The 18,260-nt window shown below is 27.4% G+C and overlaps 2 protein-coding genes across 2 annotated transcripts in view; one reads left to right on the forward strand and one right to left on the reverse strand.

Moving 5' to 3' along the window:
• The window catches only part of LOC117168824 (iron-sulfur cluster co-chaperone protein HscB), a 13,838-nt gene extending 2,258 nt beyond the window's left edge, over positions 1–11,580 (forward strand). Inside the window, exons 2-3 of the mRNA XM_033354671.1 lie at positions 1,690–1,946; positions 11,309–11,580. Of these exons, the coding sequence (XP_033210562.1) occupies positions 1,690–1,946; positions 11,309–11,438 (387 nt within the window). The 3' untranslated portion in view covers positions 11,439–11,580. The remainder of the gene's footprint in view (positions 1–1,689; positions 1,947–11,308) is intronic.
• Position 11,581: 1 nt separating this feature from the next.
• LOC117168825 (adenylate kinase isoenzyme 6) lies at positions 11,582–16,321 on the reverse strand. The gene is made up of 3 exons (XM_033354672.1): positions 16,128–16,321; positions 15,887–16,038; positions 11,582–11,942 (listed from the first exon to the last, which is right to left on the reverse strand). The coding sequence occupies exons 1-3, from the start codon at positions 16,165–16,167 to the stop codon at positions 11,601–11,603; spliced, it is 534 nt and encodes a 177-aa protein (XP_033210563.1). The 5' UTR covers positions 16,168–16,321; the 3' UTR covers positions 11,582–11,600.
• Positions 16,322–18,260: the final 1,939 nt, after the last annotated feature.

Consider the following 18,260-nt stretch of genomic DNA (forward strand, 5'->3'; position numbering starts at 1 on the left):
AAGGATAAGATTGTAAAAAATATATAGATGTAAACGGAAAGATTGTAAGGAATGGAAGTCATGTAAACCCTTAGGGGACACATTATGAATAAAGAAGAACCAAACAGTTGCATTTTTAACCACAAAATTGTTAAATTTTTTAACAAGAAAGATTTTTCACTCAAGCAATAAAGAAGGTTGATTCTCTACAAACAAATTGACTTTTATGCTCTAAAATACGGATTCTTAATCAAACATCTAATTTTCGACTGAGTAGTTGAATTTTCAACGAAAAAGGATGATTTTTTAAACAAAATTGTTGAATTTTCAACAAAATAATTAAATTTGTAACCAAGAAGACAAATTTGCAAGAAAGCATATAAATTTCCAACCAAATGGTTGAATTTTCAACAAAAAGAGATTAATTTTTAACTAAACAGTTGCATTTTCAACTACAAAATTTAATTTCTACTACAAGATAGTTGAATTTTCGAACCAGAAAGATTTTCCAGTCAAGGAATAAAAAAGGTTGAATTCTTTAAAAAAAATGTACTTTTCTGCTCTAAAATATGGATTCTTAATCCATATAACCAACAAAATCAGAATTTTTCAAGAGAGGGAAATAACATTTTGTAACATTTAAATCAACATTTAAAGATAAAATAAAAGTTTATTCTCAAGCTAAAGTGTTTCTAAGTTGAGACCAAAAAAGTATGATTCAGAAATATTATCCCGTATCACAAAATAGAATGTTGAACATTACAATTTCAAAGTTAGAGAAAGTTAAAATTCGAAAAAGCTTGGTTGCGAATTACGATCAAAAGTGCAATTTTCAATTCACACTAAAAATAGAAACTAGCCTCTGATATATTGAGTTTTTAAATTAAGAGAAATTGAGTTTTACCAGAAAAAGTTGACCAATGCCAAGTAAATCATTCAAGTTTTTTGACGTTCAAATTTCATGACTTAAAAATCGTCTTTGGACAGGGACTAAAAATCTATTAAACATTTTTTTTTAATAATTAAAAAATTATTCTGTTCCGGGTAAATAAAGATTTAGTGCGACTGTATTGCGCTGCTACAGGCGATTTTTCGCAACAGTTTTATGTAAGTGTTTCTTCTTTGAATAAGTAAGTATTTATTATTTTAGTTCATTTATAAACTTTTATGAAGAGGAAGTTGGTCAGAAAAAGGTTTAAAAACTGGGAAGAGGTTGGGCAATTAAAAAAAAGACTGGAGATAAGTAGAAAGAGTCAGTTATCTGGTTTTTAATTGCCAATATTTTTATTATTATGTTAAAAAGGAGCTTTTGAAAAAATCATTTGAACAAAACATGCATTTTATTTGTAAAGAATTTTTTATGCAAAAAAAAAGATTAATTTCTGAATTTTAAACGCTTTCATTTAACATTTTCCAGTTTAAAAAATGTGACTTATATTATTATTTGAACCTTTTCAATTTAATATTCCTTTAATTATTAAGGCTTTCAATAGAAATATTGCATTACATAAATAATTCTAAACCATTTATGTAAACTGTAAAGAAGAGAGAATTTTAAGTGCTCCGAATTTATAGTCGGTCAACTAATAGGAGGCTTTCTTTTTTAAATTATACAATTTTGTTATTGTTTTACAAAATCGCTTCACGTTAGCGTAGATTTAGCCATTTCGGATTTTTATCTAAATGCTAATTAAAGTAAAATATTTGCAGCAAGAAAAGCAAATATCAGAAAAATTGTCTTCGTTGATAAACAAGGCCTACAACACGTTATTAAATCCACTTCAAAGAGGAATGTATCTTCTGGAATTGAACAATGTGAAGCTGCCTGAAGGTACAGCGAACGTTGATCCCGAATTTTTAATGGATATTATGGAAAAGAATGAAGATGTGGAAAAAGCATCTAAGGACAAGGAAACAGCAATTCAGTTAATTAAGGAGAACAGAAAGACTATTGCTGATTTAACAAAGTAATTATCATGTTGCCTAGTTGCATGTTTCGATCTACTCGAAAAAAATTACCAAAAGTAACCTTTTATCAAAGAAAAAAGTAATCAAAACTGTAGGAGTTAGTTTCGTCTCAAACCAGGGTGGCCGTTTTAATCGATGAATAGAATTCCGGGCTCGCAAAATATTTTCACTTCCATTGAAATATAAAAACTCAAACACTTAGAGATGAAAACTTTTTTATTTAGAATAATCAAAATTGAACTGCAAATTTAACCACTCAAAATGGAACTCTTGAATTTTAAGTTTTTATAATTGAAGCTTAAACAAATTTTTATTCAGCCATTGTTCAAACGCTCAATAATTTACACGTATTATATTATTATATTATATAAATGGAATTTTTAACACTTTTCAAACTCTCAATGTTTAAATTAAAGAATCAATCAAGAAATTTGTAAATCTTCAAAATTGAACCGCTGGCGACCAAAAGGGGACACGGCCGGATTCAGCCTGAGAAGTATTGTCCTGAGTGTCAATTTTAAAAATCTTTCTAATTTGAATTTTAAAGACTGATACTTGTAGAGAATTTCAAGGCGCATCTTTTTTTCCTCTTGCAAAAATTTGTAGGTTTTGTAGTTTTTGAGATAGTTGGTAAAAAGTGGATTTTTTGAAAACGAAAAATTCCAATCTTTTTTCACTTCAACTCGCGCTAATTTTGCCAATTTTCATCATTTCCCGATTTCCCCAATACAAAGTACGATTTTAAGTCTTCTGAAACTATCTAAGAAAGGAAAACGAGACTATTGTAATAAACAAAAAAGTTATTAATTTTTTTTTGAGGCAATGCAAAAATCATGAATTTTAACCTTCAAGCGCCTCGTTTAGCGAACGAATTTTAAGCTACGGAAAGCTTTCCGTGAGAAAGTTGTTCATTAAGGTTCAAAGAAGTTTTCTGGAAAGTTTTAGATCAATTGTATTAATATTTCAAAAATTATGAATGTTTTAAAATCCAAGCCGTAATCTTGACGCTGCCCAAAAACGTGTCTGGCCGGCTACGTACGCGCTGCAGCGAACGACGTGAAGGTCAAGTCAATCTTACCAAAAAAAATGCACAACAGTAACTTTTTTGTCATCTTCTATGAAATTCTACAAATAAAGCATAGAATCAGCGAAGTGATTGTTTCTTATAATAGTTGCAAAAGCATTTTTTTTGAGATTATTGAGATTTTTGAGATATTTTTGAGAATATTAATTAAAAAGAAAAAGATATTAAAATGAAACAAGGTAGAAAAAGAACTAGAAATGAAGATTCGTGGATTAAAAATAAGAAAAAATGTTACAGAAAGCAGGTACGATTGGAAACCGTCTATACAATTTTTAAATAAATTTTAATCATAAATTTAATATTTTTTATGACTTTTTTTATTATTGATTTTTTAAATAATTCTTTTACTGAACTATATATAATATGTAGATAGTCTAAAGTAATTATTTTAAATTTTTAATTACGAAGTTAATAGCATTATTTGTTATTTCTTTAGGGAAAAGAATACATTACAAAGTCTAAAACTAAAAAAGACGGTATTGCTAAAGATATTCTAATCCCAGAGAGATCTTTCAAACGTATTGAATCCTGCTGTCGAGAAAAATGTTACCAAAAGTTTTCAAATGTGCAACAAGAAAAAGTACATACAAATTTTTGGAATCTCGGGAACTATAATGAACAAAATCCGTTTCTCAGAGAATTGTTAAAATGCAAGGATCCTATCCAAACGAATGCAGGTGAAAAACTAGGACGGTTAATTCATTGGATATATTTATTTCGTACTGACGAAGAAAATGTTCCAATTTGTAAAAAATTTTTTTGTGCTTTTCTATGTTTGGGCAAAAGAAGAGTTGAAAATGTTCAAAAAAATTGTAAATAAGCAGCCCTTAAAAAATTTGGCAGGTGGAGTACGCGAAAGTTGTCTTAAATTAACAGAAAATTTAAAAAAAAAATGATTGAAGAGCATTGCGAATCAATTCCACATCACAGTTCACATTACAAACGAAATTCTACCAACCTAAAATATTTTGATAATCCTTCATTAAATCTTGTAGAACTTTACAAATTATTCGGAAAATATTATAAAGAAAAAACGGTGGCTAAATTGACAATAAGTCAAACCGTTTATTTTAAGTATTTTAACCAAAATGTTGGCTTCAGTTTTAAATTAACTAGAACTGACATGTGCAATACTTGCTACAAAAACGAGACAAATGGAAAGGTAAACGAACAAGTAATTAATCACAAAAACAATGCCGAAATTTATTTGAAGTTAAAAAAGCAAATACTCTCTGAAAATAATAGTCTATGTTGTAAATTTGATTTTGCACAGAATTTGCCACTACCAAAAATACCCGTGTCCGCGCAGTTTTACCTACGTTTAGCATGGTTTTTTCTATTTAACGTATATGTACATACTACGAACCAGAGTTACATGTTCCCTATTCTTGAGGGAATTGTTAAGAAGGGTGCTAACTCTGTTTGCAGTTTTATCAAATACGCGGTATTAAAAGAATTTGCTAAAGACAAGTTCAACAGCATAACATTATTTTCAGACTCATATCCGGGACAAAATAAATACTACACAGTGTTTCATTTTTTGGTTTTATTTTCCATTTATTTGCAAAGCGAGATTAAATATGTGTTTCCAGTTCGAGGCTATTCCTATTGCCAGTGCGATAGAAATTTTGGCACATATTCGCAAAAGCTGAAAAAATGAGAACGAATTGAAACTGAAGCTGAATATGTAGAAATGATTCGCAATGCTCGTTCACCTTCATTGACAATGGTCGAGAAGTGTGAAGATCTTCTACAGAATTTTGAAAAATGTTTCAAAGGCAAAATGCGAAAGCCAAAAAATTTCCAAATCAGCAAAGTGTTCGTTTTGCATGTTTTTCCTGATGGAAAAGTGGATGTTTTTGACAACTATGAGTTGCAAAATCCAACCACTTTTTTCTTTAAACCTACGCTTAAACTAGAAAATCTTTCGAAAAGTCCTCCGCCCCGAATTGGATTAAAAGCTGCCAAAATAAAGGATGTAAAAAATCTCTTTCAGTATTCAAGCGCTAAAGGAAAATAATTTTTCGAATAATATTTTTTAAAAGTACAAACTCAGAATCCAGATGCCGAAGAAACTGAAGAGAGTGACGAAAATGACTAAAAGTAGTTTCTAATAAAATATTGTTTAATTAATTTATTTTTGTTCAATAATATGCATAATATTATATGTTAAATGTTTAATAACTAAATTATTTTAATGATAATATTTGGAGTTACTGTTGTGCATTTGTTTTGGTAAGATTGACTTGACCTTCACGTCGTTCGCTGTAGCGCGTACGTAGCCGGCCAGACACGTTTTTGGGCAGCGTCAAGATTACCGCTTGGATTTTAAAACATTAATCATTTTTGAAATATTAATACAATTGATCTAAAACTTTCCAGAAAACTTCTTTGAACCTTAATGAACAACTTTCTCACGGAAAGCTTTCCGTAGCTTAAAATTCGTTCGCTAAACGAGGCGCTTGAAGGTTAAAATTCATGATTTTTGCATTGCCTCAAAAAAAAATTAATAACTTTTTTGTTTATTACAATAGTCTCGTTTTCCTTTCTTAGATAGTTTCAGAAGACTTAAAATCGTACTTTGTATTGGGGAAATCGGGAAATGATGAAAATTGGCTAAATTATATAATTTTAAGTTAGAAAGATTAAAATTTGAACTAGAAAATTCTAATTATTTTTATTTTAGGTCGTTTCAAATTAATAATTGTTCAATTGTTATTTATACGGAAAAATCTTGAAAAATACAATTACTGACACTATAAAATTACCGATGCAGGAAAACTTCCAAATAGGGTAGTTTAGCGATTTTAGATAAAATAATTTTTTAATACATAATTTTAATCTTAATCGAAGATGCGTTACAATTTTTTTTCTTTTGTGTCGTTCAGCAGAAAAAAACTTATTAAAAATTGAAGGCGGTAAACACTTGTTCAAATTGGTGTCACGTGACTCAGAGGTTCTTATTATTATCTATGTGACGATGTCAAACTCATGATAAAGAGGTTAGGCCACAGTCTGCTGTCAATTCGACTACTTTGATTTGATACCTTTATTTGTTAAGGTTTATGTGAGAAAAAAAGTTCTCCTGTTGTAATATTTGGTTTAAGAGTCAGTAGTATGTTACAGGAAAACAATAAGTGCAATTATTAACTCATTTTAAAATCGTACATACTTACGAATTGTTCAGTACACATGATTACATTTAAATACTTTTTCAATGAATTCTGTATATAAAAGTTTTTGTTTTAAATGCTTTTATAATGTTTTTTAAACAATATTTTGCGACTTCTATTTTCGATGTGCATATAACCAAAAGAAAACATCGGCACAGAAAAAGATATTTGAGAATCACTGACACGTAAGCTGTGATTTTTGGAAAATCCGACCCCTTTGACGTCAAAGGGGCCCTCCAATCGACATCGTGATAGAAAATACATGTTTCAATATTAAATTAAAAATAGTTAACAATATGTATAAAATATTTTATGGGCGTTTTTATAATTAAAATTTTATATACTATAAGATCCATTTATTGGAAAAATAATATCTGACTTTGAAAACAACCCTATTATAAAATTAGCGAATATGAACAATTAAAATTTTATTTTAATAATATATAAATGGCAATGGCTACGTGGACCGAAATTTCGAAACGAATAGCCGGATTTTTTCGGTACAAAAAAAGTGGGACCTGTAAATAACTACTTGTTCGAAGAATTCGGTACGCCAAATAACCTAAAGAAATAATAAAATAACAAATATGTTTAAATAGAAGTATTTTATTCGAAAACACCGAATCAGTTTCAAATTTCGCGCCATTCGAGATTACCAATCACAGCCAAACAAATGACTGCCACATCAGTCGTATATTTTCACAACAAAAATATTATAAACATCACGAATCACTTTTTAGACGGCCCCACAGTCTCATAACATGTTGATTTCGAATAAAATATCGTACATCACTCGTAAGGTTAGCCATGTACCAACTACTTGTGATGTAATATATTAAGTTATTTTATTATTTAATAATTTCTTAATTTTTGTATTTTGGAATTTGATAATTCGTGAATTTATCTATGGTCGGCAATTGAACCGTACCCCATATTTTATGTCTGCATTTTATTTTGGGAGATTTCTATTATTGGAAATTTTCCAATTAGGCAATAGCATAATAAACTGTCAAAAATTTTACTATACAGGAATTTTAAACTGTCGGACACTTAAAATTTTTCAGGCGTCCCTGAAAATTCATCTCTATGGTAGAAAATTCATCTTTTTTGGTTAAAATATTAACTAGTTTGTTAAAAATTCATTTTTCTGTTACGTCAACTCACGTCGTTTTGGCAGAATTCAATAGCTTTTTATTTAACATGTAAATCGTTTTTGGTTGAAAATGCTACTTAGTTGAAAGTGGAAATACTTGTTTAAAAATTCATTCTTTTGGTTGAATATTCATAACCTTAGTTGAAAATTTGACTAATTTGTTGAAAATTCGTTGTTTTTTTTTGTGAAAAAATTAATCATTTTAACTCGGGGGGGGGGGGGGGGGGGGGGGGGGGGGGGGGGGGGGGGGGTGCTCCCACTATACTGCCCAATGCAAAAAATGTTTCGCGAGAGTTAAAAACGGCCGTGCGGTGGCGCTAGTAGTAACTTTGTTCTGCAAAACCATGCAGTACCATAGGAAAAATGCATAAGAATCACAAAATAAATATGAAAAAGCCCATGAAAATCATTTTTTCTTCATAGCGTAGAGTCAGGTAGTAAATGAGACTTAAGTACTTCCGCATTATTCTCTTTAATATAGGAAAAAGCGGCATAATTGGCATAATTCAAACCAAAAAATTGCATGGATATTCAGAACTTATAAAAAATTATTTAAAAATAAATAAGGAATACATAAATGAATGAAAAAAATGCCAAAAATATATATCATTATCAAATTATAAAATGTTCCAAATTTCAAATACCGACAAGATCTTTAATTGGCAAAAAATAAAATCCCGAATTTAAAAATATCCGTAACTAAAATTCAGCGACTGCAAGGCCGACTTGTAAAATGAACAATTTAATCATTAATTAATAATTTATTAATTGTTTTCTGCAAATTTTAAATTTCGTCAACCTGAAATTTCAGAAATAGAAATACTTATCGAAATTTAACAATTCATTGATATAAAATATAATGTTTTAAAATATAATGCTATTATATAACATATAGAATAATTATTATTATTATTATATATATATATATATAGATGACAAATAAGGAATATGATAAATCCTATATATATAAAATAAAAAATATTGTTTTCTATTACAATGAAATAACGAACTCTTGAATATGATATTTTTTTAATCAATTACACTTTGTAGTGAAGCTAATATATTTTAAGATTTGTATATCACTTTTACAAAAAGATCATTGACGAATATTTTTTTATCTTTGACAACACTCATATTAATCGAAAATTATTTTTCGAAGTGCTATATATCCATGCTGAAATTAAATTCTGAGAATTAAGAATAAGAAAATAAGTATTATCACCTTATTTTTAAATTTATGTAAATATAATTTCCATACGATTCTTGAAAAAATTTAAAAGATTTTAAATATTCAGGTCTTCTAAAAAAAGAATCTAGAAGAATTAAAAAAAAAATTTTATAATGTAGGATTTTATAAAATATTATGAAAAATTCGAGTCCTTTTAAAAGATATTTAGAACTTTTAGAAGTTTGGAAGGAATCAAGAAATATTTCATACATTTTCGAAAATTTTTCAGTTTTCAAATATTTTTAATCTATTTAAAGCGTCTTAAATTCCTGGAAATATTTTTTACTGACACGAATTTTTCTCAAAATTTTCAAATGTCATTCCAAATTTTTAAAAATTACCTTACAATCTCTTCTAAGTTTTCCCAGAAATTTTAAGAAAATTTGTTTATTCTCTTTAAAATTTTCGAAATTTTTATAAATTTGACTAAATATTTCATGAATTTAGCCGATTTTTATTCGTTTTTAGTTTGCAATCTTACCAAATTGAAACATTTTGCTTTAAAATCTTCTGAAGTATTTTTAGAAATTTGTGGACATCGTTTGTTATGTTTAAAAATCTTTTTCAATTTTCTCTTAAAAGTTAATTTTTCAGTATAAAAATTTATTAAAAATTTTCACACGCATATAAATTTTTTTTTAAATCTTTGCAAGACCTTCTAAACCTTCCAATTTCTAAAAAATATTTAAAATTTTCCTGCATTTTTTATTTATTCTGCAAAATTTAAAAATTTGCCTTAAAATCTTTCCGATTCTGCTTGACTATTTTTTAAATCTTCTCAAATCTTTTGAAATAATCTCTTCAAATTAATTTTTCGAAATAAAAAATTATTTTAATTTTTCCTAGGAAACTGAAAAAATGTCTTTCATTTTCGTGAAAATTTACAACATTCTTAAAAAATCTTTACAAGTTTTAATTATTTTTGAATCGTTTAAACACATTTGAATTTCTCTTAAAATCACTCAATTTTTTTGTAAAATTATGTAATATGGCTACATTGCAAAACTTTGCTTTAAAATCTTTCACACTTTTTAAAGATTTTAGGAAAGCATTTAATAAATTATGTGATCTTTTTCCGATTTTCTCTTGAATTTCCTTACAGAAAATCATTTAAAAATTTCCCATGAATTTTAAGAACTTTTTTCACACCCTGACAAAATTCAGTTTACCTACAAAATTGGTAAATCTTGAAAAATTTATAAAAATGGTCTCAAAGACTTCCATATTATTTTAACCCATATTTTAAAATCTTTAAAACAAAAAATTATTCTTTGAAAATAAAACCGAAACCATTTCTCCTCAGATCTTTCATAATTATTAAAGAGCTTCTCTTTTATTCGGGGTCTTTGGATGTTCTCTGAGTTCACTTTTATAACCTGATTTTCACACCGAAGCAATAAACATCGGCATAATTAATGGAAATTATCAGATTAAAAAGAAAAAACACCATTTGCAAAATCCATTATGTCATTTTCACAATAATTATATAAATAAACCATTTTCTTGATATATTTTTAAGAGTGTAACAGCTCAACATGTCAAAATGCCGTTTTCAACACATGGGCAATTTTCAACTCTCGGTGACAGAAAGTTGTTTTACCTGTAACTATCTGCTTCATTTTGTGTTGAAAATTTATGTTTTTGATAAAAATTCGTCTTTTTGGTTTGAAAATTGATCTGTTTTGGTAGAAGTGTAATTTTTTTGTGTTAAAAATGCAACTGTGGTTAAAAATTAATTTTTGTTGGCTGAGGATTCAACTATCTTGTTGTAAATTCGTATTTTTTGGTAGAATTCAACTGTTTCTTCATTTAAAATAAAAATATTTTTAGTTGAAATACCATCTATTATATTTTTCATCGACAATTCCTCTGTTTTTATTGAAAACTCAACTACTTGGTTCAAAGTTGAACTGCTTTTTTCAAAATTCTTTTTTTTTTAAGATTCATCATTTCACGTAGCTAAAAATTCATCTCTGAATGACAATTTAACTATTTTAACTATTTAAATTTTAACCTTAAACTTTGGTAAATTGTTTAATTTCGTACAGGTTCAGAATCATCTTGTAAAATCAATTCTTTTTCTATTTTTAATACTGGAAATAGAGTTCAACTTTTAAAACCATTACTTATATTTACAGTTTATACACTGAAAATGTGTTTTTGTCACATTTGCTCAATTTCAAATGCTTTTAATTTTTAATTGTTTAAGGTTTTTTTTAAGTTAACGAATAAACTTACAGTAATGGCCCAGTAATCGTGAAGCCAATTTTCTTGCTTTTTATTTAATTTGAATTAATGTAATTTCTTTTTGCTATTATAAAACGACAAAAAAGTGGGTTTTATTGTCAAATGTTATTTTTAACATAATTTCTTGAACAATATATTCCAATTACAACCAATTTTCACGATTACTGGGATCGTCACGAATACTAGGGCATTTACCTTATAAAAAAAAAGAGTTGAAATCCAATTTATTTTTAATTGCATTATACCATGTAATACAAAATAAGTAATATTTCAAATGATTGGATACATTTCTCTTCTAAAAATGTGTGGACTTTCCGGTAAACAAAGATTACTGTCCTTTTTCGGCTTAAAAAAACTGCCGGTCCAGCAGCCACCCTGCAAACAAATATTTAAAAATGGAAAAAGTAGGATAGTTCGAAGCCTTAGCTGGAATAAAATTTTTATACAAATGTTAATGTAAAAATTACTTCTTTCAGAAAAGTTTCTCAAGCCTTCAGAAATGAGGATATTGAAACGGCAAAGCAGCTGTTAATGAAAATGAGATATTACACCAGCATAGAAAGTAGACTAAAAAAGATTAAACAAGATCTAGAAATTGTAGAATAATAGTTTTAAATAATAATTATAAACCTGTAAAGAAGAGATTTCGTAATTTCTCTGAATTATAAAGAATTACGAAGGGAAGTGGTGTAATTGGCTATCGTATTTTTTCTTAGAGAATGATAATATTGAATAAATGCATCACCGTGTAAGTACAAAATGTGTATTTTACGAAGCTTGATTATCTATTTTCCACTGATCGATCCAGGTACATATCCTGTTCATATTTTCTTCCATCTGCGCTGGTGTATTACTGTATAATTCGTGAACGATGTCTTCTTTGTAGGAATCCTTCGCTTCGTCGAGTATTGTTTGAAATATTTCACAGTCAATGTTGTCCTCCAATTTCTTTCCACTGTAGCCTCGAGCCTTTAATCGGTCATAGAGAATTGTGTTGTCGGTTCTTAAGACAAAAACTATGTCGAACCAACGCTCGGGAAAAAATTCAGCTCCGTGGTAATCTACAATTTTTCCTCCTTCGCTCATTGGCTTTTCCATCAGATCGAGTAACTTAAACGGGAAAAATAATTTATGACTCTTTAAATTTTGCGAAATATTCTTATTTCCCTTCAAATTAATAAGAAGCTCTTGACTCTTAGAAAGCCCAATTAAAGTTAGTAATTCAAGGGCTGGGGTCATGCGATTTTGTCGACCTTTTGAAGAAAAGTGCGACTAATTGACTCTTTCCATTTTTTTCAGAAGGTTGATATACTTAATTTTAATCACAACGAAACTTTTAAAATTCAAATTCAAAGCTAAAATAAATGTAACATTTGAATTCAGTTTAAATTTTTTTCAAACTGCAAGCCTTAATATTTGGACGTTTTTAAGTCGTAAAAGTTCAAGTAGCTTAATTTCAAATTCCATTACTGAATTAATAGAACCCTGTAAGAAAATCCAGCAATGTTCGGTTAAAATTTTATTATTTTTAGTGCAAAATTCGACTATTTGTATGAGAATTTTATTTTATTTTAAAATTTAACTGACCGGTAAAAAGGCTTGCATTAAAAAGTATTGAAAAATTCCATTCATTCAGTAGTAACGTGAGAAATATTGAATACTTCTGGATCCCGTTTTTGTTCTCCCGTTTTGAATATCCACGGTAGTTGAAATTAGCTTTCAAATTGAATCCCTTTCTGTACCTAGCGCTGAAAATATTTTGCTGAAGACCACAAAGCAACCAAGAATTAGACCAATTTTAATCCCTTTTAATTTAGCAAATTTTGCTACATTTATTTACTGTTTTTCGAATAATAATCAGGCAAAAGGCTTTTTAAAACATAGCGTCGGCCATTTTACGATGTCAGGATCAATTTCCACACAGAAGGTTCTGGTGAAAAATAATTTTTTCAGTTTTGTATCATGATTTTTTTTTTTATAATATTTGAACAAAGCGAACATTTGACGAAAAAGAAATGTATTCTTACATGCAATCCTCCTAGATTTGGCAAACATCATGCTTTTAGAGTGCGTTCTTATGCTTCAAACGAAAATTGTGTTTTTAATGTATTCGAGGTTACGTCTGACAGCTTCGATCGGCTTTAAAAGGGATTGAAATTTTATAACTTTCGCCGCCTAATGAGAATGAAAAAACTAACGACAAAAACGGCATTCTTAGGGATGCAAATTTTCTAATACTTTTCAATGCAAGGCTTCTTACAGGGTAGTTTCATTAAGTCATATTTTTCGGTCGAAAAAATAACTGTTTTGTTAAATATTCGCTTTTTTAAAATAGAAAATTCATCCTTTTGGATTGAGAAATCATCTTTTTTGGTTTAAAATAAACTTTTTTTTTTAAACTTACTATATTCTGAAAAATGCATTTTTTAACAAAAACATGGTTAATTCCTTTTAATTATTAGGAGGCTCTTAATTCTTAAAAAGCTTCACTTAAAGTTAGTAATTCCAGGGCTCGGCTTATGCGACTTTTTCGACTTTTTGAAGAAAAATACGACTAATTGATTATTTTCTGTTTTTTTTCAGAAGGTCGCTATACTTAATTTTAATCACAATGAAACTTTTAAAATTCAAATCTAAAATAAATGTAAGATTTGAATTCCATATTTTTAGGTTTTCAAATTGCAAGCCTTAATAGTTGGACGTTTTTAAGTCGTAAACGTTCAAAATCGATTAATTTCAAATTCAATTACTGAATTAATAAAACCTTGTAAGAAAATCCAACTATGTTGGTTGAAATTTAATTCTTTTTGGTGAAAAATTCGATTTGTATAAAAATTTAATTACTTTTTTGAAAATTCAACTAGTTTCATCAAGTCATATTTTTCGGTCGAAAAAATAACTGTTTTGTTGAATATTCGCTTTTTTAAAATAGAAAATTCATCCTTTTGGATTGAGAAATCATCTTTTTTGTTTTAAAATAAACTTTTTTTTAAAACGTTACTATATTATAAAAAATGCATCTTTTAACCAAAATAAACTGGTTGGTTAAAAATGAATCTTTCTTGGTATAAAACAGTATATTTGTTGAAAATTAAACTGTTAAAATTGTAACATTTTAATTAAAAACAGAATAACTGATTTTAAGAAAATTTAACTATTTTTGGGAGTTTATTCTTTTTGGTTAAAAATTAAACTATTTGTATGAAAATTTAAATATTTTTGTTAAAAATTCGACTATTTTGACCAAAAGTCATATCTTTTGCTTGGAAATTGAACTGTCTTGTTGAACATTTGCCCCTCTGGATAGAAAAAATAAACGATTTTTTATCATTCCTAACTTAATAATTTGGTTTGATTGCAAATTTTACATTTTTTTTCACATTTGACTTTTCGATTATCAAATTCCGTTTTTTTTGTTAGACATGCTACTGCCGGGTTAAAAATAAATTTTTTCCATTGAAACTGAATTTTTTTGTTAAAATTTCAAATTTTTTGTAGAAAAATCGTATTTTTGGCTCCAAAATTCAACATTTTGGTAGAAAGCTCAACTATTTGGTCGAAATTTGAACTATACTTTTCTTGAAAATTAATTTCCTTAGTTGAAAATTTAATTATTTTATTAAAAACTCGTTTAGTTTTGGGTTGAAAATGTATTTTTTAAATGAAAAATTTAATATTTCGCTCTTGGTTGAAAATTCATAATTTTTAATAGAAACTTCGTATTTTATGGTAGAAAATTAACATTATTATTGAAAATTTATATTTTTGTTTGAATATTGAACTGTTTTGTACAAAATTCATCTTCTTGACTTGGAAATTTAAAATTTTGGATTCTTTCATACTTTTATGATAGAAAAGTAATCTTTATTGGTTGATAATTCATTTTTCTTGTTTGAAAATAAACTTTTTTGTAGAAAATTTAACTGTTTTCTAAAAAATTCGTCTTTATTTCAAGAAAAATCCACTACTTGGTTAAAAATTATTCTTCTTTGTTAAAAGGGGTCTATTTGTTAAACATTCCACTAAATGGATGAAAAATTAATCATTTTCTTGAAAATTCGACTATTTTGATCAAAAGTCATATTTTTTGTGGAAAATGTAACAGTTTTATTGAATATTCGCCTCTTTGTAAAGAAAATTAATTTTTTTTTAATTGAAAATTCCGCTTTTATGGTAGAAAATTAATCTTGTTCGGTTAAAAATGCAACTATTGTAATGAAAATACACCTCTTTTGACTGGAAAGTCAAATATGAAAATTAATTCTATTTTTAAATTGAACCATTCGGTTTAAAATTCATCTTGTTGGTTGCAGTTTAACCTTTTCTAAGTTGAAAACTCAACTCTTTAATTAAATATTCGTCTTGGTTCAAAAATCATTTCTTTCGATTGAAAATTACACTACTTGGTTGAAAATTCATTATATTCCGATTCTTTTTATATATTCCATTTAAAAAAAAATGAATAATTTCACATTCAACTTATATTCTCAAATGCCAAGCCTTAATTTTGGTAAGTTTAAGATTAATGTTTTAAATTAATATTCCCGAAGTCCAAAATAATGTGAATTATATACTTTTCTCACTTGAAAATAATCCATGCTACAAGTTTAGCACTACAAAAAATATTTCAAACCCAGATTCAGAATCCTTCAAGCTAAATGGCTATTGTTAAAAAATTGTTTCAACTTAAAAATGTATTTTGATTATGCAAATAATATTTGAACATCAATTAGAATTATGTACTCTATATTCCTCAAAAAAAAGTTGTCATTTTAGTTTTTCAGTGCTTTTTTTAATTATATTAAAAAATTTGACGCAATGTTTTTCGAAATTCCATGCGACTTTTTTTCTAATTGAAGGTAGCTAATGCGATTTTTTAAAGCCTTCTAGTCGATCCGTGCCCTATAATTCTAAGGCTTAATCATAAAATATACTTATTTTAAGTAGAGAAAAAATGAACTAAAATTTATAAAAGAGTTTAAAAAGTAGATCATGATTTTCGTGACTTCTCTGACTGCTAGACACTGAAAAAATTAAAATAAATTTTTTAATACCTTGTCTTCGTCCAAGATTTCGCATTTATATAGTTGATCAAATTCCTCTAGACACTTGTTTTTTACTGCCATTAAACTGACATCAAGCCATTCTAATCCAGTCTTTTCAGCCAGAGCTTGAGATAATTTACTTTTCCCAACTCCTGGTGTTCCTAGAACACAAAGTTCCATTTTCTTTTGTCACATTTAAAACCGAAAGCGACATCACTTCAAAAAGTAAAAAAAACGCTTTGCTTCATACCTGTCACCAAAATATTGGGACCTTTTTTTCCAGCACTCATTGTAGTTCGATTAAAATATATATTACAGGGGTATATGATAATAAAAAGTATTCACATTCCTTTCGGCAACTTTCTTTTTAAGATTCATTCAAGAAAAAGAAAGCATGAAAAGAAAATCGAAATCGTAAAACCTAACCAAACTGACAAGCAAAACATGTGTCACGCGTGCGCGCGCACTCTGCGGCGAATCGCCAAAATTAAGGTTCATTCATATAACCAAAATGCACTTTCATTGCCTTCAAGAACCGCGAATCTTAAAATATGAGACTCTTTAAAAATATACAAAAAATTTATATTTTTATTACAAAGTTGGAAAATTCGAAAGTAACCTATTCATTAGTTGAACATGGATTTCACATTTATTCTGTTCATTTTTTACAGACATATATAGGGAAGTAAATTCTTTTGAATAACATTGATACAGATTCCATATAAAATTTCATATGAAGTGTTTAAGATTTATAGTCGAAATATAATGAACTTTCAACAAAAAGCTCGTTTTAAATAAAAAATGATTATTATTCCATGATAAGGTTTTATTTTCAATCCAAAAGGCCGAATTTTTAACAAAAAAAGTTATATTTTCTACCAAAAATATCACTTTTTACAAAATAGTTGAATATTTAACCACGGGGTCGAATTTTTAACTTAAGTACAGTCAAACCTGGATTTAGTGATCCTTCATTTAATGTTTCCAAGAATTTATGCCGCGCGGTGAGTAACGGTTAGAGGAGTTGAAAAAATAGAGAGAAAATAGGAGACAAAATAATTACGAGACTGGATTTAATACGCTCAGTCCCAAAATTGACATTAAATCCAAGCTTGACTGTAGTTGAATTTTAAATTGAAATAATAATATGCAACAAAATATGGAATAGTTAAATTTGCAATCAAATTTTTTTATTTTTTATCCAAGCAGAAGCAGTGTAAACAAAATAAAGAAATTGTTTTACAAATATATTTGACATCAAATATATTTTAAACCATAAATAGAATAGCTTTTTCAGATAAAAAATATTTATTTTTTAACAAAAAACATCGGTTTTTTAATAAAATAGATCAATTTCCCACCAAGGAAGTGAAAAAATGGATTATTAACAAATATTTTAACTGCAAACCAAGTAGTAATTGAATTTTCACCGAAAAAAAAGAATATTTAAACAAATAGTCAAGTAATTCTTCAAAATTTTACAAAAAGCTAAATTTTCACCAGAAAATATTAATTTTTAACCAGAGAAATGAAAAAATGCATTGTTAACGAATAGTTCAACTGTAAACCAAGGAGTAGTTGAATATCAAAATAAAAAAGATAAATTTTTGAATAAAATAGTTCAATAATTTTCAACCAATAACATGAATTTTCTACCAAAAAATTTATGTTCTACAGCAACAAAAAAAACGGATATTCAAGAAAATACATTATTTTTCAAAAAAATAGTTGAACTTTCAACAAGAAAAAATCAATTTTAAATTAAATATATCCATTCACATTCACAACTGAAATACTTACATTTTTTTACATTTTAAATTTTCTACAAAACAGTTGAATTTTTCACCCGATAATAAGATTTTCTGAAACGGTTAATTTCCTACCAAATGATTACATTTTCAAGTAAGCAGTGTAATTTTGAACCAAAAAGTAGAATTTTCTGCAAACATAGAATTTTTTTTTACCAAAAATAAGAATTTCCAACTAAAAAGTTAATTTGCTACCAATAGTTTAATTTTCTACCAAATTGATGAATTTTCGATCCAATGTAGAATTTCTCTACAAAGCAGTTGAATTTCAAAAACAAAAAAAAACGAATTCACAACGAAATAATTGCATCTTCGACTAACATGATTAACGTTCAACCATAAAAGACGAATTTTCAATAAAATACACATTTTTAACCAAAAGTGGAAATAGTTCAATTTTAAGTTGGCAAAAATGAATTTTCGACCGGAGGGATAAATCTTTAAACAAACAAAAATAACTATTATTAAATTAGTTAAACCTTCAACCAAGTAGTGTAATTTTTTGTCCAAAAATATAATTTGCCAAGAAAATAGTTACATCACAACGAAATAATTACATTTTCGAAGTCGGATTT

This window comes from Belonocnema kinseyi, chromosome 3 (genome assembly GCF_010883055.1).
Source record: "Belonocnema kinseyi isolate 2016_QV_RU_SX_M_011 chromosome 3, B_treatae_v1, whole genome shotgun sequence".
NCBI lineage: Eukaryota > Metazoa > Arthropoda > Insecta > Hymenoptera > Cynipidae > Belonocnema > Belonocnema kinseyi.